General features: G+C 44.4%; 1 protein-coding gene across 3 annotated transcripts; it reads right to left on the reverse strand.

The window, feature by feature from the left end:
• Positions 1-842: 842 nt before the first annotated feature.
• On the reverse strand, positions 843-22,479 carry pax3b (paired box 3b). 3 transcript variants are annotated; one of them, XM_029516848.1, is made up of 9 exons: positions 22,395-22,479; positions 21,729-21,964; positions 21,471-21,597; positions 21,056-21,199; positions 8,120-8,319; positions 7,498-7,663; positions 6,805-7,019; positions 3,171-3,450; positions 843-877 (listed from the first exon to the last, which is right to left on the reverse strand). In XM_029516848.1, the coding sequence occupies exons 1-9, from the start codon at positions 22,477-22,479 to the stop codon at positions 843-845; spliced, it is 1,488 nt and encodes a 495-aa protein (XP_029372708.1). The 3 variants fall into 3 exon arrangements, with proteins under 3 accessions (XP_029372708.1, XP_029372707.1, XP_029372709.1); XM_029516847.1 differs by having other exon boundaries at positions 21,471-21,600; XM_029516849.1 differs by having other exon boundaries at positions 860-877; positions 3,166-3,450; positions 21,471-21,600.
• Positions 22,480-22,988: the final 509 nt, after the last annotated feature.

Here is a 22,988-nt window from a genome sequence, read left to right on the forward strand (position 1 = left end):
GTCACCCCCTGACCTCCTCCGAGTTGGTCTCTAAAAGTACAAAAGGCCAGGATCCACGCCTCACCGTCCGAAAACATCAATGAGACAGAAAAGCGAGAGTAGAAGTGGTGGGGGGGTGGAAACAGAGAGGAGGAGGAGGGAGGAGGAATGTTTGAATGAACTTTCCCTGCAGTACAGCTGTGGTGTACATTAGACTTTCTGACACCATAAAACCCACCAGATTCATTTGCTCACGTTTGTTTTCCTTCCTCCTGGAATTTCTCTCCATGTGTGGGATGCAGAAATCTCAAATAAATGCAATTAAATCAACAAATCTTCCCCCCCCCAACACACACACACACACACACACACACACACACACACACACACACACAATTTCTGCAGATATAATTTTGGGGATTAAGTTGGAGATACATGGGATTTCATATATGTATTGGTGTGGCCCCTCAGCTATGTAAACACGTTCCTTCAAGTGTCAAGCTCTAAGGCTGGCGGTCCGTGATGAGAGACCGCCGCGGTCCACTCATGGGAGTTTGGTCGCTGTTTTTGGTGTTTGGTCACAACTCCACCGAACCAACCACGTTAAGCGCTTACGCCTCTGCTGTTCAACTGCTATATTGATGCAGCAATGTTCACAGTCAGTCAACAGTTTTTGGTCTGATATTCCATCATATGGTCCCTTTTTCTTCTTATTCTTCTTCTTTTTAGTCCATTTCTTCATCAACAATTAATAATACAAAATCCTGCGGTCATGAACAAGTCCTGGTACATGGTAGAAAAGTTTGGTCCAGAAAAATGTTAAGATTTCCATGTCTGTACACTCAAAGGTCCAGAGCTTCAGCTCAGGCGATTTCAGGCCTCAGATAAGGAAGGGCACCTGTGAAAGAGCAGGGAGAGACAGACGGTGAATTTTTATCAGTGAAAATGTGTTGTTGTTTTTTTTTGTTTTTTTTTTTTACATGGACAGAGGAGCAGAGATTTGGCTATAATAAATTTCGGGCCCATGCTTTGGTGTGTAACATGTGGCTGCTGTTAGCGTAGCATGGGCTATGGTGTGCATACAATGGAGAAAGAAGTGAGAACAGAAGTGTGAAAAATGCAACTGCAGGCCAAAGGGTGCAATATTATATTAATATAAAATTGAAAGAATCTTAAAACCTCTCCATGATAAAGAAACAACACTTTATATGTAATATACAGCAGCTCCTGCATTAATAGACCTGATTTTACCTGAATCCACAATCATGATCTCTTATAATACATTTTTTAATCCTTGATTTATTTGTACTTACAAATTTTAAATACTTGTTATGTTATAGTTTGAAATTACAGAATTAGCTCATTCAGTGTTGCTGTACACTCAAAACTCTGTGCTTAAGGACACTGGTGGTGAGAATGTTGCGTTACAACTTTAGTAAATGAAGAACACAACAGGACACAAAGTCAATTCATGTCAATAAAATACTTTGAGACTGCGTGTACAAATATACATGGGGATGATACAGCAGGGAAGGTATTAGGATCATCTTGAATATGAATCATCCCTTTAAATATTTATAGTTCATATTGTAATAAATTTAGCCTTAGTGTGTTTTGTCTTATGTCATATGTCACATCTTGTATGTTATTATAATATCCTGAACAGTTAAGGAGCAAAAATACTTATTGACTTAGACTTATTGGTCAGAATATTTTACAGGCCATACCAATATTTAATATACATATCTATATGTCAAATTTGCTGAATAAAGTGAAATGTGTTATGCTACAAGTATACTAAATGGTAGTGACCAAATAGTTGGCGCAAGATGCAAAGTTCATCATGGCAGGTGACCTCAGGAAACACCACATCAATGGCTGCTTAGCAACATTTCCTAAATAAAAACAAATAGGTGCTTCATAGTTTAACGCTGCAATTTGTGTATGGACCAGTTTCTTGCGTTGGACTGGGACCCGGGACGGCGCTGTTCGACGCTGCCTCCACAGCTGACCTCAGTCTGACCACCTGTTTCCAATAGCTGCCCTGCCAGAGGCTATTAGGATCCGTCCACCCCCAGAAAGGACCTTTCCTCTGCCGCTGCAAACCCAACCACACACCAGCTATCCAGTCGCACTGATTAATCACATCAAGATGGACTGCGCCGCCTTGTAATGCTGCAGAGGTGTACACGGGGTGTGCGTGCTGCCCCAGTTGCCCCGATGAGCCAGCGAATGTACATGCATGATGCCACATGGTCGAGATTTTTCATGTGTGTCCCTCTAAATCTTTATTCTGCCCACTTTGAGATATTTGACCGAGATATTTCATTAGACATTTGCTGCTCTCGGATATTAAGTTAGATATTCATTCGATACTTTGCCGCCCCACAGAGCTACACACAGTCAGACTCATTGGACCGTTGCCACACTCTTTGAAGGGGCCGCTTGTCTCGAGGTTGCCACAAGGTCAGTGGATGAACATGATTGGTCAACCCCCCCGCCCCCACGGACCAAAATTGGAAACGGTGGCCACTCTAATCACGCTGAGGCGGAGAACGATGTTCCTTCCCCCAAAGTCAGGCGCAGAGTTGTTTGAAGTTGATTTCAGCGCTCAAAGTGACTGTAATGTGAAGTGAAAAGACCCTTCGCCTGTCGGACAGGTAAATATTCTCTGAGGGCATGCGGTCTGAGGACGGCTATCAGACACGACCTGCCTCACCCTGATGGGAGCTGACTCTACACTGTACCCGACCACAGAGCTCAAAGTTACAGGGCCCGTCACTTCAGAGGTGGAATCAGATCTGCACAATTTACCCCAACACTTGAGACTGCATGAAAAATGCTCTCTGAATGCAGGCGGCCCTGCAGAGACAGACCGCCTTAGTTTATTCCAGGTCCTTGAATTGAAGCAGGGGCCATGGAACTACCAGAAAGGCTGATGGCCATAAGCTCTACTGGCTGATTTGGATAACAAGTTTTTATTTTATTGCTTTTACTGAAAATAAGTGTAAGTCGGCGGTTTCAATCTGAAAACTGGAAATGATTTCAAACTGAGGTCAGTCATTCAAAAGGCTTCGTAGTCATATGTTCACGTGAGCCCTAAATCCATCTAATGCTTTCAGATTTGTTCCTGCGAGGTATCTGGGTGTTGAAGTAGTTAAAAAAATAAAGATGAAGTCTATTGACCTTACTTTGTCCGTACTGGCCGTACTGGTAGGACGCCACGTGGTCAACGGTGTAGCCAGGTGAGCTGTAGGAGGGGGGACAGTAGGACTGGGAGCTGGGCAGGGAGGGCAGAGCCGACATGGAGGGGACACTGGTCAGGCCCTCCAGGCCCTTGATGTGATCCATGCGCTGGCTGCAGCTGGCGGCCATGCCAGCGGGGGTCTCCAGGCCGCCAGTCAGAGGCGAGATAGCGTAGTCACTCTGGGGCTGGTGTGGCACGCCGCCCGGATTCAGCAGACCCATCACCTGATGGGAGGGACAGCATAAGAAGTGGAATTATGGAATTAACAGTTGTAATGTTGGCAGGATGTGTAGCTAATAGTTGTTGTGTGTTCGCTCAATTAGATGTCATCGATTAAATTATGAGGGACAGAGTGAATTTAAATAATGAAAGGAGGAAATCATAAAATCACGGATATCAAGACAAATTTTACAGTGTGGAAAAAAATTATTTTTAAAGTATTAGTTTCTGACAACCAATTATCACATTAAACCTGTCATTTTTTACGCACAGGCACAGGACTGTGTGTGTGTGTGTGTGTGTGTGTGTGAGACATGTAGATATGTATCAGCACAGACAGCAAAACAAACACACGCTCAGACACACATAGGAAATTCCCCTGTCGCGGACATCAAAGGCTGCCAGCGAGCCTGTCCCAGACAGAGATAGCACCAGAAAGGAAGAATTAAGCAATTTGTCTCAGATCCACAGCTCCACTTATTCTAAAAGTCCTTTTTGACGCTGCTCCAAAAAACCCACGGCACCAGATAACGGCTTATCTCAGAACGAGATATGCCAACATAGATAACACAGAAGGGAGGAGGGCCTGTGTGAGCTGTGCCGTGTTCGGCGTCGGCGTAGATTTGCAGTTTTTAGCAATCCGTTAGCTCTTGACCTGGTCTTTATTAGCGACCAGATAATCGAATTTGGGGGGGAATATTTCTTGGCCAGAAAAGAACGGAAAAGAGCTGCAGGGCAAAGTGTTTCAACTGGTTTCAAAACAGACGCCATACCGCCAACCACCCCCCCACCCCTCCCACATCCTCCACCTCCTGCCTCCCACCCCCTTCAACACTGAATTTACCTGTCCGCCATCAAAGTACTCAGTAAAGTGTTGATAAGGAATTGAGACCGACTTCGTCACTTACTAAACTAACTCTGACTGAACCTGCTACCTCTACATATATGTAACATATCCCACATCGATGTCAGCAGAGCGAAAGGCCTCCAGGCTCCTGCAGTTGTCCTAATAAGAAGCAGGTACGCTGCTCTTTGGGTCCTCGGCCTTCTAAGTGACATATTATTCTACATCCACACACACACATGGTCTTGCTTAAATCATTTCCCAAGTAGGGGAGGTGAATGGAGGAGTCTATGCTGATTTGGAAGAGGGAGCTGTGTTTCCTCCCATGCCCAGTAACATTTTCCTAAAAAATTAACCTGCGTTTCGATGGCTTTGTCATAACAGAGAGAGAGCAAGGGAGAGGAGGGGGTACGGCGGGGCTGAAAGGTGTGCGTTCCTTCACTCCTCTTCTCTTTTTCCTGCTTCTACCCATCATCTCCTCCGTCTCTCTCTGTCCCGAGCCGAGCACTGCTCCAAAAGATGGCTGCTGCTCGGCCCATCCCGGGTGTTTTATATTGAAGCACTGCCGTTGCCGCAGGCCTTAAATTGGTGCATCCAGGAGTTAGAAGGGAATGTCGGGGGGGGGGGGTAAGAGGAAGAGGAGGACGGGGTAACTTCTGCGCCATATGAAATGTATACAAATAAATTAGGACCTCTGCTTTCACATGGAGGAATGCAGAGGTAAAAATTTAAAGAATGCAATCACAACAGGCTTCCCTCGGGGCTGCAGTGTGTGTTTCAGTAATTTTGCTGCGTCCAGTTTTTCTGTTTGATGCATTATTGTTTGTGATGCAGCTGTATGTTTTCTATGTGTGAAAGAGTTTACCTGCTGCATTTTTTGAAAGCAAGAAGGACGGTTAGTTATCTGTCACAGCAGACACGTGTTGACCCAAACTCACACAACAAAAAATCTTGACCTGCAGAATTTTAAAGAATTAAAAATGTAGTAATCAATCTTCCAGTCTAAACACAAGGTTGAATAGTTGACGTACGCATGCTCTTCAACCATGTCATGTAATATTTGTGTAAAAGATGTTGCAAAATCCTTAACTGATCCTCAAAATGTCATGGAGATGATCAATTATCTACAGTGTGTGTGTGTGTGTGTGTGTGTGTGTGTGTGTATCTGTAATTATGTGAACCTGTGTATCTGTGCAAGTGTCCGTCTCCTGTATTCGCTCTGCTGCAGCCTTTTCTCTGAGGAGTCAGGCCAGCGCCAGGCTAAAATCTCATTTTCTGCCTGTTAGGATCTCTAACTCGTCCGTCTCCTCTGCGGTACCCTCCGTCTAGGTGAGGAGACCTTGGGACTTCATGCCTGGATAATTGGCTGTAATTGTCTTTTCACTTCGCATTTGTCACACTTTCATTTGTCCTCTGTCTTTCCGAGAGTCATCTGACGTTTTTTCTCCTCTTGACTGTGAGTGATCCGCCGTTTGTGTGTTGCGTGTACAGCTTATGGTGTAAAGTCGATACGTTTTGTATTTGTGCTCTCAATACTTGCGTAAATCATTATTTGAAAAGTATAAAGGAGTGAGCGTGATGGAATTTTTAAAACTCTTGATTTATTGTGATGCTGTGTCTCTCAGGATAAATCAAGCACACCTTAGCCAGCTTTAGTCTTTGACCATATCTAATCCTGCAAAGCTCTAGTGAGTCTTTTGTAGTCTCCAGAGCCATGAACACTCAAACACAGACCCTGCTCAATTATGGAAATGCAAAAAAACCCCAAGAAACTTAAATCTTCAGATTTTAAAGAACTTTGTATTTTTTCAATTTGTCCAACAGCTCTTTTTGAATGAGATCATATTTTTTAAGAATGTTTGTATTTAATTTAGTGCTGGAACAACGCTTTGAGAAATTTGACTAGCAACAGTCATCGTAGCTTAATTTAATCCATGCAGAGGCTCAAATTAGGCCATAAAAACAGTAAAAAGGCCAGGCAGTGTGTGACCACGGTTAATTACTGTGGTTAATTTAACTCACATTAAGTACTGAAGCATCAGCTTCTCAGACCATTGCACGGCAAACAACATGGGTTTGTTTTGTGTTGGTCAAAAACAGGAGGGATGCCTGTGAAGACTGTCACAGCAAACTCTGCTGCTTCTTCAAAAGGCATTTGAGTCTTTTCAGTTCCGAGCGATGTCACAGACACAGGAGAGAAGTGAACTATATATACTCTATCATTCCTTTAGTGTTTTATTCTTTAATAAGGCAAATGCAGTTTGTATCTAGTTACTTAATTAGTTCATGGAATAAACGCTAGCATACTGGATTACTTAAATAATCAATAGCTGCAGCTGTATTTTAAATTCAATCAGATCACAGAGTCTGAGGAGATTTGCTCTTAAAATCTAATTTACTAATTTCCTCACTGAATTACTTGTTACTTTAAGCAGTGAAATCTGCAGCTTAATTTGAGCTGTATCCCTTTTTCATATGTGAAGTATGTTTATCTCAGGCTGGCGGGCAGACTCACCTGTGGAGAGAGCCCGTTTCCGATGGCAGGGTTCATGGGGTTGGGCGGACCTCCGGGGCTCACAAAGCTGTCTGAGTAGCCTGAGAAGGAATGGCGTCCAGAGGCAAGGCAGTAGGCGGAGCCTCCTTCACCCTGTCCTCCTGTGCCGGAGGCCTGGTGGCCCGAGGAAGGAGGCAGAGGCTGGGGCCGGTGCACTGTGCTGGGGGGCTCTGACACTACCAAGGGGATGATGGGTAAAGTTAGAATTGATACAATAGAGTTGAAAATGAAAACATCCCATGTGTGGAGGTGTCGAAACTGTGTTGAATTATCACTTAAGCAGAAGGAAAACTGCTGGAGTTCATACAAAAAGACATTTGGAAACATGTCTGTCCAAAACCTATAAAAATTAAATGTTCAGTAGGATACAAAATCCAGTATTATTTTATTATGTTGTACATTATTTTAATGATAAAAAACTCTTAGGGGCGGCCTGATGATTTAATTCCTCTGCATTTCCAGTCTGTCTCTGCTAGAGCTGCACAATTAATAGAAATATAATCAATAATAATTTATAATCAATCCATTGATCCAAAGTAAAATGTGAACCGGCCTATGAACAAAGCTGTCTTTTTTTTTTCCCTGCCAAACATTTTTTTATTAGTCACATGAACAAGAAATGTGTGAGCATCGACTGCAGTAGGTGCCCCATACCTTGCGCTATAGATGAGGGGGGGTAGGAGCTGTCAGGGAGCTGGTAGGGAGAGATGCTGGACATGGCTGAAGGTGGGAAACCCCCCGGGATCAGGTGATTAAATGCCATCAGTTGATTGGCTCCTGCTTGCTTCCTCCATCTCGCTCGCCTGTTGCTGAACCACACCTAGTGTGTGTGAAGGTTAGACATAGTTAGCTACAGTTGTGTGTGTGTGTGTGTGTGTCTCATGGCTGGTTGCACTAAGTGTGTGAGTGACATGCTGTGCCCATATGGTCAGAGCTCACGCTGGTCTTGCTTTCACTTCCCATATGGAGCCTGTGGAGGAGAATTGACTGGACTCCAGATCAGAAAAAGGAAAATCCCGATTGGGCCCCTGGGAGAAGGGGATGAGAAGTGTGTGTGTGTGTGTGTGTGTGTGTGTGGGTTGATGCTATTGTGTGGAGCCAACACAGATCAGCAGGTTCCCTTTAAATGGTTGGACGGTGTACAAAAGCACAAGGTTTATGTTTAAAAGTGTGCGCTACAGGTCAGTAAGTGTGTGTTTTTTCAGATAAAGTAAAAGTAGTGATGATGATGGCTTGTGCACATTTTTATTAGCTTTGTGTGTGTGTGAGCTCCTACCTGCACCCGGGCCTCTGTGAGTTTGGCCCTCTGGGCGAGCTCCTCCCTGGTGTAGATGTCGGGGTAGTGTGTTCTCTCGAATGCCCTCTCCAGCTCCTCCAGCTGCTCCGCCGTGAAGGTGGTCCGACTGCGCCGCTGCTTCCTCTTCAGCGGCAGGTCGGGTTCTGACTCCACATCCGAACCCTCGTCAGAATGACTCGCTGCGCAAAGACGAGAGAAAGTCAAAAAGGAAGGGAGCCTTTAATATCCATCTGAAGAGCAAGCTGATGCTGTAGATCAACACTTAATAGTGCAAAGTTTTGTAATTAGGAAGCAGCATATGTCGACTGATTAACTCTGTTTCAACTTAACCCTGTTATGGAAAGTAGGTGTTTTCTTTACACACACACAGGCACCATCAGGCAGCAGTCTTCCTCTTAGTCTTGTGTCCTAACAGACCTCCATTCAGAGGGAATATTCTGAACCTCAGGAATAGTCCCACTGGACAAGATTCCAGGGCACCACAGGGGGAACAGTGAACTAAAAGCCACACAAAAGGCTAATTTGGATCCAGGGGCCATTCTTTGAGTGTGTGTGTGTGTGTGTGTGTGTGTGTGTGTGTGTGTGTAGATGGCCAGCAGCAGCTTCCCAGATGAAGAACAAACTGTCTGTTCAGTCAGGTGGCTCCTGGGCAACTTACTTAAAGCAGAATAAAAGAAGAAAGAAATGGTTGAAAAGTTGTTATGTTTCATTGTAAACTTACTACAGTGAGCAAACAGATTCTAACCTCCGTCTGAAGTTGACTTGATTTGACTTGATCACACTTCAGGACAGTAAATTGACAGAAGCTGTAAACTGTCACTGCACATGAATTAGTAGAAATTAGTTCCAGTATTCATCTCTTTATATGAATATATACTGTAACTTTCAGTTTGAAAAGTTATATTAGGTCTTCATTGGCCAACAATTTTTACGTCACAAATCATTTTTATTTCATGGTTTTGTTGTGAAAATAGCAAATCAGAACCCCAAAGTTATTGTAATTGAAATACACTGCAAATCATCAGATGTTGGAAGCGACAGCTACTTAAATTTACTCTATATATTCATTTGTCATTTGTCATTTTTATACAAAGCACATTAGAATTGGAAACATCAGTAAAAATTCAGTGCCACAAAAAGGCTTTGCTGGAAGTTTTAAATACAACACCTGTTAAATCATAAATCATAGAGGTCATAGAAGTAATCATAGCTCATCAAATCATAGAGGTAAGTAGATATTAAGTGCCAGTTTGTAATTTTCAGCTTTTAGGAGATGATTTTCTGTTGGAAGAGATGAGTTTAATTGATTAATCCTCTGATTGACTCAGTGAATAATAATGCGTAGTATACATATTTTCATATAATATACGTAATTTCAGCCTGACTGAACTTTGGTGATATCATGAGGCCCGACAGCTTTTGTGCTCCCTCTTTTCATCCTGCTCTCAGATCAGTATTGTGACCATTGTGCTCCACGTTCTAAAAACCAGCATCTCGGTTTTTAACTCAGCACTTCAAACACCCAATTGGCTCTCTCCTAAGTTCACCAAGGCCAAAGCGCCCACTTTTTTTGTGTGTGTTACACTTAATTAATTCCCCCTCTGCATAGGGGGAAGTTTTGTGTGCAACACTGTATTAGTTCCCCCTCGCAAGCAACAATAAAATACAAGAGAATCCAAATAGCTCAGGGCCCCTCATGTGAAACTGATCCTCTCTCCCCCTTTGGCGATTTTCTCCTTGCAACACCAATAGCGGTGGGAGTCAACTTAACATGCATTAGGAGCAAATTGGTAAAGAAACATTCAAGCATGAGGTAGGCAATAAGTAAAATATTTTCAAAGGGGGAGCAAGAGAAATGGAGCCATTGCCTTAAGCCTTCAGCTCGTAGATTGCTAGCTCTTAATCAATGTCTGTGTGAGCTCGGGAACGAAGGACACAAAATTCACAGAAAAAAAACACAGGATGAAAAAAATGTAAAACTCCGCACACAGATCCAGAAAAACTACAACACGGTTTCAAAATGGCCGCCGTGGTTTTACAGTTTCTGCGACTACATCTTTATCACAGATTACAAACAAAACCTCTTTGGCTTCATATGCTTCAGCCGAAGGACTGGCCGGACTGCAGGGGCTGCAGTTTAGATGGCGGCGAAGGAATTTGGGGTGTGGAGTGTAGGGCTTTGGAGTTTTGGACAGGATGGCTGAAAAACAAGAGATGAGGCCTTTTGTAGCCTCCCCCACCAGTCCCTGTGTGGAGGAGGGTTGCGAGGAATGCGTTCTCGCTCCCCCTGCGACTTTAGCAGCATGTACGTTCCTCGGCATTTCACAGGGATTTGGGCCCTGGGAAAGCTGAGGCGGCCGGGAAAATCCTTAATCACTTTGGAATTACCAATCGGTTATGACTGCTACCAGGGTTTTCGAGGACTTTTCAAAAGAGGCGACAGAGTGGCACCTTCTGAAGTCTCGGGAGTCTGGTGGTGATAAAATCCCGACTTAGGTCCCTCTCAGAGGACTCGAGCAGCCTCATTTGTTTCGGTCCACTCTGCTGGATGGCGACATCACTTGTGTTAAGATACAAGAAGATAAGGCGATGGAATGTGGCGATAAGGGCGTCGGGCGGGGAAGTTTGGTCGGGACAGAGCAGTATGGTGATTTCGTGGAAAGTAAAGGCGCATCGTGAAGCACGAGTTGACTGACGCAGCTACCAGCTTTTATTAAACATCAGACTTCAAACTCCCATCTCGCCCAACCAATGCACTTTCCTGCACCACTCTCCTTAAACAATCACCACCTTCTCCTGCCTATGCCCCCCCCCCCTCTCTTTGTCTCCCCTCTCCCCCATCTCTCTCTATTTTCCACCCATATTTCTCTCCCTGGCTCTCGGCTCTTTGTTGCTCCACAGAGCTGAGGTCTTTGCCGGCGATTTCCACGCTCCATCTGTGGAATCCGTCATGGCTCCCTCAGCCCTTCACAGTGGAGGGCTGTCACCTGCCCCATGGGGGAGCTGGGAGGGAGGAGGGGTGAGGAGGAGCATAAAGAGGCTCCGCAGAGGGCTTTGGTTGGGGGGGTGCAATAGATGGGGGCACAGCCGGGGGGCATTCTACCCCCACTTGCCCCCGTTCTCCCCCTTCTTCCAGAGGGAACTGTAAGAGCACCTGAGGGGGTGGGAAAGGCAGCAGAGAGGGGCAATGGGGCCTGTTGTTGTGGATGTAAATGTACCCGTGGGGATAGTCTGTCTGGGCATCTGTGTTGGTTTTCTTGGTCGTTGCTGTTGTCGGTAGAAGTGTAGCACATCTTCAGCTTGTGCGCCCATTATGCATGAACACTAGTTGAGGTGAAAGGATGTACATGCATTTTTGGGTTTATTTCAGCGTCACACATCTATACGTAAGAATTCACAACAATAATTAAGCTGTTGCCCCCATCCAGTACAAATATGTAAATATATCTACTTATATTTACTTTAAAAGCTTTTTTTATAAATTTTATAAAATATTCAAAAGTGCTCTTAAACCATAACCTTTGATTATCTGATCATTTATTATTTTCCTTAATTTGTTTTAGTTTAGCATTGGACAACTTTATTAGAAGGTCACAGCAAACCTGTTGTGATTCTCACCTTTTTTTCTATTACCAGGAAACAAATATCAAACAAATTGTCATACTGTTTCAGTGGAAATTAACTTCTTCATCTAACCCTAACCCTAAATATGTGTAATTTATGGCAAAATGCACAACCAAAGTGACAAGCACATTTGCAAATCAGTGTAAGTGCCCAACTAAAAGAACTTCCATCTTCAGGTGGTGAATACAGCTCTTGAAAAAGCAAAAATGTTTTCTGACATCCTGAAATTTTCCTTATAGTCCTTGAAGTCACCAGTTGCATCAAATAGCTTTTTTCTGTGTGTTTGTTCAAAGAAAACGTTTTGGTTTCCTTTAATCACTGTTATAAAAGTAGCCTACAGGATGTTTTTATTCTTTTCTCAGCATCAGCCCTTGATGCAGGTTTGTGGGATGACACCTGGGAAAGTTGTGTCAGGAGAGAAGAAAGAGACCCAGTCACAACTGAAGCTCATAGCTTCCATCAGCTTCCCTCTAGAGCTAATAAACGCACAAAAACACACTCATACACACAGAAAGCCTTCAGTCCTCCAAGCACATGACTGCCCTCATAAACATACATGACACTGGGTTTCCCCTGATTGTATTTCCATTTCTCGGCCCTGAGGCATTTCCACTTAAGTGTTGTCAAGCACAAATACAAATACATATTGAAATATGATGCTATGATAATATGTTAGCTCCCATTCTGGCGCAGAAAGGAGGAGAGGGGAGAGCAGATGAAGAGATGTAGCTGAAACCTTCCTGGATTTTTATTTTATTTATTTTTTTTTTTGCAGCCTCGTAAACCTGTGGTTTCAGAGTGCCCCATTTGCCGTCATCGCCTCGCTATCCCTAAGATCTGATCGCATCGATTTGGCACCGTCAAATAGCCTTAGCCAATCAAATTATCCACTCTAAGCCTCATATCGGTCCCCGCCTGTATACACATGCTATATCTTAAAATGCTGTATTTATAGCCCCTGTAAACACTTGACTTCTCTCTGTATACTTTTGCTCCACCTCAGCTCAAAGGAGCAGGGGGCTGCAGACAGGACCCTGGCTCGTGTCAGTTCATGGAAATATGAGAAAATATGAGTCTTAAAAGGGTAAAATTATCTGAGGGCCTGGAAAAGCAGCCTCCGCGAGATCGCCCGGGAGTCGGGGAGCATTAAGCTGCAAAATAAGAGACGAGCAGTTGGAGGGGGTGGGTGGATGGGGGTTAGAGGAGAAAGGAAAACTGTTTAATTTAACCAAACTGAAGCCCTGAGAGGCACACAGCACTCGGGACTCAAAGCCAAAACAACCTCTCCGGAGCCAAGACAGCCCAAAATGGCTCCCACCGTGCAACGCCATCCCAGGAAAGAGAAAAACGAGAGGAGGGATTCAGCTGAAACAGACTGTTGGAAAGACTTTTTTTTTTTTTTTTTTTAGTGGGGGGCAGCAGGCGTCTTGGATGGGGACACAAAGGTTTAAATATGTCCACTGAGACATGAGACAGTACACATTGAGCATGTACACATGCGTGTGTGTGTGTGTGTGTGAGAGAGAGAGAGAGAGAGAGAAAGGGGATGTGACAGAACTGGGATTTTGGGACTTGGGGGAATTGGCCGACCATATGTGGACTGTTTACACCCCTCTTCGACCATCCCAGTAACTTTTCTGAGGCTTTGGTTAATAGTGAGGTTAAATTGAGGCTCTGACACATTGCCCCCCCCTCACACACACACACACACACACACACACACCCAGCTTCTCTTCTGTCCCTCTCTCCACCTACCCTTCTCAAAAAACACAAAACAAAAGGCAGAGGACACAAACACAGCATTTATTTGGGCGGGCCAACCATGCTGCTCCTATTCAGGAGCTGGGGGACTAAGTGACTGGCCGACTGCATTAAACAGTATATAGAAGTCAAGGCAGGCAGATGCTGGGCCGAATAATGGCTTTACTGACAGCTTATGGACCCATCTGCGACTCTTTCTGGTGGGTTAAGAAAAAGATGGTGTGTGTGTGTGTGTGTGTGTGTGTGTGTGTGTGTGTGTGTGTGGGAGGGAGGGGACGAAGGGTGAACTCACTTGACTTGCTAAGGAGGAGTTTCAACCTTCACAGCTGCCCTGTATATGAGAGTGTGTGTGGAAAAAAAAAAAAAATACAAAAACATGATGCGCGTCGCCAGACGAGAACAACCCGTCGTTAATCACACGCTTTTTATGTCATGAAGACGCCCAAAGAGGTCGACAAAGAAGTTGTCTGAGAAGTTAGGGGGTCGTTGGCAGGGCAGAAAATGATTACCTGTCATTTGCAGCTAAATGTGTTTCTAATCCTGTTTCCTGTGTAGCGCTGAGGGAGAGCGACCCTCCACAGCCCTGTGACCCTGCTCTTCTTCGTCTTCTTCTGTCTTTCCAGCCTGAAAATGACTCTAAGCTTCACGTCAGTGGGGAACTGGTCCAGATCTAATAAGGTGAGCAGTGAGCAGGTTCGCTGTCACTGTCAGTTTTATTCCTTGACAAGTAGGAAGTCCGACAGCTTCATCTCCCCCCACCCCTACCCCCATTGTGAGGCAGCAGCCAACCAAAGGAAGCATGTCACCCCAGGTCAAGAATAAAAATAATACCTTCAAAAAAAGGATGCATTAAAGAAATTATTGATAATAAATTCAACAGTAAACAACTAAAATAAATCTGTAAGACCAAGGTGGAATTAGACAGCAGAGTCTGGGAGTAAAAACCATCAAGAAATATTTTTCAAACTCTCATATAATTGTCAGATAAATTAAAAGCAGAGCCATAAAAATGATTTGAGTTGCTTCTTTAACATATTAACGGCTTATCTAGAGAATGGTGGGAGCATGAACTGAAAGCAGATTCACTGTCTGTAGTGTTGCAGACATACATTAAATGATGCAGCTGAGCTAATTTAGACTTTAAAAACAAGTGAATTTTCATTTTCCATCCTAATTGTTGCATGGAGGCAATAACAGTGGAGTGATTTGTTCTCGTATCCGAGTTTTGGTTAAAACCCTTCCCGAAGAATTTTGAACCCGTGGTGGTTGAGTCAGTTTCTTAGCATCGTCTAAAGAAAGATGGGGTCTGAGTCATGTAGAAAGCTGTCTTTGTAATGTTCATAGTCAAGGATAACGCCCAGGATTTGTATCTGTGAAGAGTGATTTCCAAGCCTGTTGAAAACCTCTTCCCTCTGTACGTTGGTGCCAATCATAGGAACTTCAGTTTTGTCTGTTTTAATATTTAATGTTGCAGTTATTCTCAAACAAAGAAGGTTTCATCTCAGATTGTTTTCTCTTTCTGTTCAAAGTGAACGTATATCAAGATGTAGGAGGCTGTTAGGACAGTGGTGGTCGAATGTATAAGGCTGCATTCATGTTAGACATGTGAGGGTAGATCTGAGTTTCCAACTTCCTACCTCAGATTTCAGATGGTAAATATGAATGAGGGACTCCTGGTTTGGCAGTGGGTGCCTGTTTTGAACAAGAACATAGCTGTAATCCATTTCTAAAGAGTGAGTGGTGCATTCATTCAAAAAAACACATATGTGTGGCTTATGTTGTAAAAGGAAATACATGAACTGCACAATTGAGCTCGAGCATTGATACCTTCGGGTTGAAGAGCGCGCACGATACAAAAGATATCCGTACAAGACGACAGCATAAACACACACTTTAAACCTCTTTTCCTGATGCAACACAAAGGCCTCTGGTCTAATTAGTTAACAAAGCTCTCATAGAAAGTCAGGCTTCGTCAGCCAGCTGATTGACAGCTGCCTGTCCCCCCCGTTGGCAGAGTAGATGCTGCGTTTACTGGCCTCTGTAAACTTTGACACTCGACCCCAACCGCAGTGCACACAATGACGTACACAGATATTAAACTTAATTATACTCCCAAACATACAAACAAATGTATGAGAGGAAGACACACACTCAAACACATTCTTCTGTGCTTTCTCAGAAACGCACGCAAATATACTCATGCACATTAAAAAACAACCTCTCCCCCCTCTGTCTCTGTCTCTCACTCTCACTGCCCCCCCCCCCCCCCCAAGCTGTTGTGCCTATAGTGCATACTTGCAGCAGATAAAGAGGGGCCTTATTCTAAGGCGAGCCATTCTACTTGACCTTCGCTGGGCCTTTTCAATCTTTCACTCCCTTCAAACCGTCTTTGGGGCTCGCTCACTCTCAGCTCAATGTGACTAGTCCATCACGGGTGAAGGCTGGGGTGCTACCGCGGGTCTCGAAGGGGGAATACCCGAAATACCCCCTGCCCCCTTCACCACACACTCACTCTCACACACACACACACACACACACACGCACGCACAAGCCCCCTCCCTCTCAGAAATCACCCTGACTTCAAAGTTGGTGTGCATTCATTAATTGCCCTTTGAATTGATATCAGAGGGTCACAATAAGAGTGTGAAAGGAAAAAGAGGCTTTAATGAAGCATAGAGCAGCCATTCATTTGCAGATAACTATGTTTTCATGCTTGAATAGTCATCATGCATGGGCTTATTAGAAAAAACTCACGAGAGAGGGAGGCGTACGGGACGAGGAGAGAGGGACAGAGAGACAGAGAGAGCCCCAGGGTAGAGGAGAGTGATTTGGTGCTCAGCACTTGGCCCTCGTGTCCCCCTTTGCCCTTGTGCCCAGGGACTCACTGAGTGACACATTCATTCTTTCAACAGACAGACAGAGCCCTCTTGCTAAGGCCAGTAATAGCCAATAGCTATTATAGGATTCATCGAGGGCTTCTTGGTCCCGTCTTTGTCGACAGAAACAGCAACTGGCAAATTACTGGGGCTGCAACTAACAGTCATTTTCATTATCGCCATATCTGCCTATTATTTTCTTGATTATCCGCTTCATTCTTCAGTTTGTGGCATTCAAAAGCCAAAGATTTAGACAGATAAAAGCACCAAATCCGAAAAGCACAGAAAAAGACTTAAATGTGACATGCCTTAACTCCCCTTCAGTGAGAAAACACAGCAAAAACAGTACAAATATGATTGAGCTCATTGATGCTTCATCCAGTATCAAAACAAAAAATCCTAAATATGTAAAATCTCACTTGCTAATATTTTCTATCTTGAAAAAATTATGTGATCAGTGAACGTTGGGAGTTTCTGAAATGAAAATGTTCATGCGAAAAGTCAGGTCTCAGCTCAAACACCATCATCCCCACTAAACGCTTCACCTCCTGCCTCCTTCACTTCTCCACCTCTCCTCCTTTCCTTTCCTCCACTCCTGGCACCGATCCAGTGTGTGCCCACATATTACATTTGCAGCACGCCATCCTTCGCCCCAAGTGGCAGAGAAGCCCAAGTTCTTCATTCACTCGCATTATTTACTCAAACAAAGTCCTGCTCCGTTTCTGTGACAAAGCCAACTAAATCTTTATGGCTCTTTCATGTATTGTCTGCTCACGGTTCCCTTTTGTCCCCCGGCCATTGGCCCAGGCCCTGGATACAATGAGCCCGGGAGAATGGAGGCAGATTGAAGGAATGCACCTCAATAAACCTAATTATGACATGATGACTGCGCTCACCATGGTAGGGGTTTTTCAAAGATCCCGGGCTTATTCAATTAGCCCTTTCCAGGATCCCCTTTCACCAAATAAAGTTATCCCTTTGACTGTTTGCATTGCAGAGTGGAATGTGTGCACGCACAGACACACACACACACGTGGCTGGCCTAAATGGAAATGTATTGGCCCTCAACAAGGCTTCTCTGTATTATCTGGTTAATTTCACCTAACGAAGTATGGGCTCTAAAAGATACACTGTGAAAATGCGAGGCGGGAGGGAGGCAGGGACACCATGACTGTTTTAACCATTAACTTTGTCTCCAGGGTTAATTACTACGGCGCGGGGAGTTTGGTACAGCCCAGCAACAGGCCTGGAGGGCCGACATTATTGCCAAATACATAAGTATTTCACCGAAAGCGGAGAGTGGTGGGGATTTCTGCCTTTTTGACTCATATTTACTTATTGCGTGGGGATTTGGGAGAAAATCTGGTTTAATTTACATGTCCACGTTAAATAAACCTGATATTTTTACTGAAGGAATTCAAGATTAATTTAACTGGCTAACTGTGATCACATGACTTCAAACCATAAAAACTTCCCCTGAAGAAAAAAAAAAAGCTGCAAGTAATCATAATAGTAAGCAACAGGTAATACAAAACAGAGCTTTGCATATTGTATTATTCATCTGATAAAGTTTCAAGTGTGCTGGTGTTTGCATAGTTTGGTGTCAACTCGTATGTTGACAGGTTCTATCAGCTCAAGATCTGCCGAAAAGTTACACGTTTGCAGATTCAGTGACAATTATAAGAAGAAATATTAATATATGCTGGGGGGAGTTAATAAAAACTAAAAAAGGAAATATATGGTGCAACAAAATCAAAATGTTTCCCAAATCAACACGCAAAATGGTTAATAATGGGCTTAATTAGAAACTCTGAGGAGTTGGACTGACTTTCCTTTGTGCGCTCCGGAGGATGCGGCCCAGATATTAAACGAGCTGTGCGCCGCAGGCTGAGAGAAACAGAGAGGAAGAATAGGAAACAGAGGGAGAGGGGCGGTGTTGCTCTCCAGATGAAAGTGAGATGAAATAAAAGAGTCGATTTAATCTGCTTGAAGAGATTTGGGGAGCAAGTGGAGGAGGAGGAGGAGGAGCAGGAGTGAGTTTTCGGAGCTGTGCGCAGCGCAGGACGGGTGGCCGGGGCCCCCATTGTGAAGCTGCGCTCCGGGCCAGAGCGGGGCTCTCCGGGGAGAACATTGGTCCCCATTCACCGAAAACACTCTTTAATACACTCCCTCCGTCATTAAATGTGACATAGCACAATATCGACATCATTTAGAAGACATTATTAATGTTCCAAAGGGCAAGGCCGGGGACTCGTCAAAGAATCGATAATGGAGCGCGACTTGCAGGCTGCGGAGATGGCGCGGTGTTATCCGCGTCATCCTTCAACCCCAGAAAAGGGCCGCTTACAGTTTTGGTGGCCAGTTACAGTCTGAATATTATGACAAACGCGGCCATTAAACCTCATCAAGTGCTGCGAAGTCTGACAATGTTTCCTTTTCCATTTTAAAGCGCTGGAGTAATATGACAGGGGGGAAATGACCCAGTTTACTGAAGTCAGGGAAAAAAAAACTCTCTTTATTATTTAAATTATAGTTCTTGTTGCTGATTTTAAATTTGCTTGTCTTATTCTGGCATGTTTTTGCGGTTTTTCTTGTTTGCCTGTTTGTAACTTTTGAATAAGATGGCGCATCTTAAACTTGTAGCTCGAGCTTCTGCGCGCACGCGGCTCGCGGGGCGAGCACGCATCCCCGAGCAATACGTGAGTGGATTTCAGAGGCCTCCATTGTCATTGTGAATGGCAGTCGCGTTCTTTGGCAGACCCCGAAAGGGGAAACATTTTGTAGGTGAAAACGGCCATTTTCTGTCGGTGAGCGGGCCGCGGCGCTCCCTGAATTATTCATCCTTCATTGCGGCCTCATAATGTGTTCTGTCGGGCTTTTCTGTGGAGGAGCTCCTACCTCTGCCCTGTTTTTATTCTATTCTATTCTGTTTAATTCTATTCTCCGGGTGAATTATAAACAGGCCTGCCCTCTTTTTCCTCTTCTTCTTCTTCTTCTTCTTCTTGTTCTTCTTCTTTTTCTTCTCCTCCTCCTCCTCCTTCTTCTTCTTCTTCTTCTTCTTCTTCCTTCCCCCTTCTTATTTTTCCTTCTTCTTCTTCTTCTTCTTCTTCACCCAAAGCTGTTTCCAAGCTGGTCTTTTGTCCGCGCGCAGCCCAAGCGTGAGCCCCAAATAGACTCTCGCGCCTTTGTCTCCCAAGTTCATCCTCGAGCGTCCCGTTGTGCGCGCGAGGCGTGTCTTTGTGAGGAGATGGAAACCGTTGAACAAATGTTTGATCAACTCATCTGGGGGACATTTTGTCTCCTCGGGTCGGCCCTTTATCTGCCCTCCCACCGCTTTACTGAGGCCGGGACACTGAGGGACACGGGGGGGACATGATGGGACACATGTTGACATGTCTAGGCTCAGAGTGAGAGAGAGGGGAGGAAATCTACTGAGCTCATATCTGTATAAATTTAATGTTTCGGTCTTATTCGTTTAAATGTGCAATTAAATGGAAGTTGGATTGGATGGGGAGTTTTTAAATCGGTTTCCTGCAGGTGTTATCAGCTCGGTTTGTTTCCTCTTCGGGTTATTTTTTTTTTGGGGGGGGGGGGGGGCAGAATGAAACAGGACTGAACCGTGACCGACGCTTAAAATGGCTCTAATTGGCTCTGAAGTGGCGGCGGAGCAGCGAGCCCCAAACTCACACGGATCCGTTCATCAGTTTCCTGCTCCGGGCTGTGACACTTCACACCACAGAGTTTAGTTTGGGCCTGAAAAACGTCCACTTTCATAGGAGGCTCTTTGTCAGCGAGACGGATGGCAGGCCAAATATTAAATCTAAATTTCAAATCACTTCAGAAAAGTAGATTTGAGATGATCCACCTGTTCCACTTTGTATAAATCCCCTCAGAACAACATTTTAAATACTTATAGGTGCTCACAGTTAAATAAACAATAAACAGCACTAATCAGATAACTCAACTATCCAAAGAGAGATGAAAACTGTTTCTATGGCCTCATTTATGAAATCATTACTCTTTAATATGCTCTTATAATTATGTATAATTCATAGGTACCAATGCGGCTTGTATTGTAGTATTATTTCTAAAATATGTGGATCCTAAGATACAGAAACTTACTGTAACACAACTACTCATCCAGACTGTTTTTAAAACACTACACACACACACACACACACACACACTGTTTCCCGCACAGAGCCATCACCTGCTAATTGATTTACGGTTTGGCCTCATGGGAAAAGCATTAGCAGGAGAGATATGGTCGATAAAGAATTCCTCACAAAGGACGGCAAACACACAAACACACACACACGCCGTACAACTTGACAGCATGCTAGAAGTTGCAGGCTGATTATTTGACTGAATGAATCGTCCAGCTTTTGACAATCAACAGGTTGGAGGTGCTGAGACCTGAGTAGTGTTTCAGAGCTTTGTCCTCCATAATTAAATTCAGTGCACATGATGCAAACTGCAGATAATAACCAGACAAATGTTCTCTTTGCTTTGTGCTTTCTCTACGTCTCACAATTCAATTAAAATGAAAATTAAAAACAACTCGGATCCCTGCTGGGCTCCAATATGTGCCTGCTCGGGATTACTGATATTTAAGCAACAACAAAACAAATAAAATAAAGAGAATAAAACTCACATCTGTCCCCTAAGATGCCCTCGATGCTGTGTTTGGCCCTGCGGTCGTTGTCCTCCAGCTCCTTCTTCTCGATTTCATCCTCATCCTCCTCCTCTTCGCCTTTTCCCCCGAACTTAGTCCTCATGATGCGACTGATGGAGCTCACTGTGAAAGCAAAATAAAAATATTAGTTATTAACTTTAACTAAATCACAGTAACAATGAGAATAATAAATGAGAAATATTTTTTAAAAATCGCAAATTATAAATTATAGGCCATTAAAAAATTTGAAATTAATTTTTCTAATTTATCGTGGACGTTTTTATGACTTTACTATTTTAGTGACTATTATAACCATTTATGCACCGTGTTAATAATAAGAATAATAATAATTATTATTATAATGTGAAATTGATTCGTTTCTGCCTTTTTTTACCTGAAGGCGCGTTGTTGCGGTCACATATCCCATCCTTCAGTAATTTATCCCGAATCTCCCAGCTAAACATACCCGGGTTTTCCCGCTTGTACTCCTCGATTCTCTTCTCTACATCCGGCGTCGTTCCCTGCTTCAGGGTCAGAGAAGATGATGTTTATTTACTTCTTTGTTGTGAATCACCAGAATCAACAGGTCGCAGTTTATATCAAAAGATTAATGGTGAAGTCTTCATTGCCCCCCCACCCCCCCGGTCCTTACCTTGGGTTTGCTGCCTCCGATGGCCCCGGGTCTGATGGAGCCCGTCTCCTGGTACCGGCACAGGATCTTGGACACGCAGCCGTGGGAGACCCGGAGCTGCCTGGAGATGACACACGGCCTGATCCCGTGATGGGCCATCTCCACGATCTTATGTCGGATGTGGTTGGGCAAAGGTCTGCCATTTATGAAAACCCCTCCGAGCTGGTTGACTCGGCCTTGACCCAACGGGGTGGACACTAGATTTAACCAGAAAAACAAGAGATGGACTCCATCAAAACATACACAGCTTTATTTTGCTGCTCCAAAAAGAGCTGACTATATTTATATACATGTTTCCTTACTAAAACTGTAAGCAATAAGCTGTAATGTTATAACATTGACATTTGGAGTATCTTAATTATTTATGAAAATACCAGACATTATTAGAACCAGGCTGCAGACAAGTTAGTAGAATTATACTATAATTATAATTATATATATATATATATATATATATATATATATATATAACATTTAATTAGCCAGAAAGTCAGTGATGAAAAAGAAAAATAAGGAGTATATTCAGAAATTCAGCTGCTGTCAAAGTAAGATGAATAAAGGCAGCAGTGACTTTTTACTAGTTGGCTGTAAAAGACTAAAATCCTGCGGAGGGGAGCGGTCCTTTACCTTCCAGGGGGAAGCCGCTTCGGGGGTAGTTCTGAGCCAGCGTGGGTCGCATCATCCTGGGTATGGACCCCGCCAACGCAGTCATACCTCCACCACCCCGGTGCCCGCTGATAGCTCCTCCGGACCGGGGGTGGGGTGGAGGGTCGGGGCGGGGGAAGAGTCGCTGCTCCTCCGCCGAGCAGGAGGGACGACGGGTCGGACGAAGTTTCGGCCTCGGTGAGGATCAGCCGCACCCGGGCTGCAGACAGAAGCTCCAGCGGGCCCGGGACGGCCACAAACCCTCCGAGGGGTCAAATCTGACGACAAAAGAAAGAAAAGGGAGGAAGAGACTTTGAAGAGCGGATTTCTCAGCTCTCCTCCGGCGCTCAGAAGCCGGAGTTAGTGCTGCTGGATGCGGAGCTGCAGTGCTGCTCGGGGAGGTTGTTGTTGTTGTTTGTTGACATCGGTTCAAAGTGAGGGGGGACCGTCAAAAGTGGCCGAGCTCTTCTCTCCCCCACCGTCAGCGCTCCCGGCTCCCATTGGTCGAGCCGGTGTAACCCGGCGCGCAGCGGAGCGCGATGATTGGCCCAGGCTGAAAACTTTGGTCCAATCGGG

The sequence above is a fragment of the Echeneis naucrates genome, chromosome 13 (assembly GCF_900963305.1).
Source record: "Echeneis naucrates chromosome 13, fEcheNa1.1, whole genome shotgun sequence".
Taxonomy (NCBI): Eukaryota; Metazoa; Chordata; class Actinopteri; order Carangiformes; family Echeneidae; genus Echeneis; species Echeneis naucrates.

Coding starts and splice junctions, on each gene's coding strand:
- pax3b (XM_029516847.1), bottom strand. CDS start 22,479: ATGACTGCGTTGGCGGGGTCCATACCCAGGATGATGCGACCCACGCTG. Junction 7,020..7,497: donor CCCCTCATCTATAGCGCAAG/GTATGGGGCACC, acceptor TCCCCTTGGTAG/TGTCAGAGCCCCCCAGCACA. Junction 878..3,170: donor GTACGGCCAGTACGGACAAA/GTAAGGTCAATA, acceptor GCTCTTTCACAG/GTGCCCTTCCTTATCTGAGG.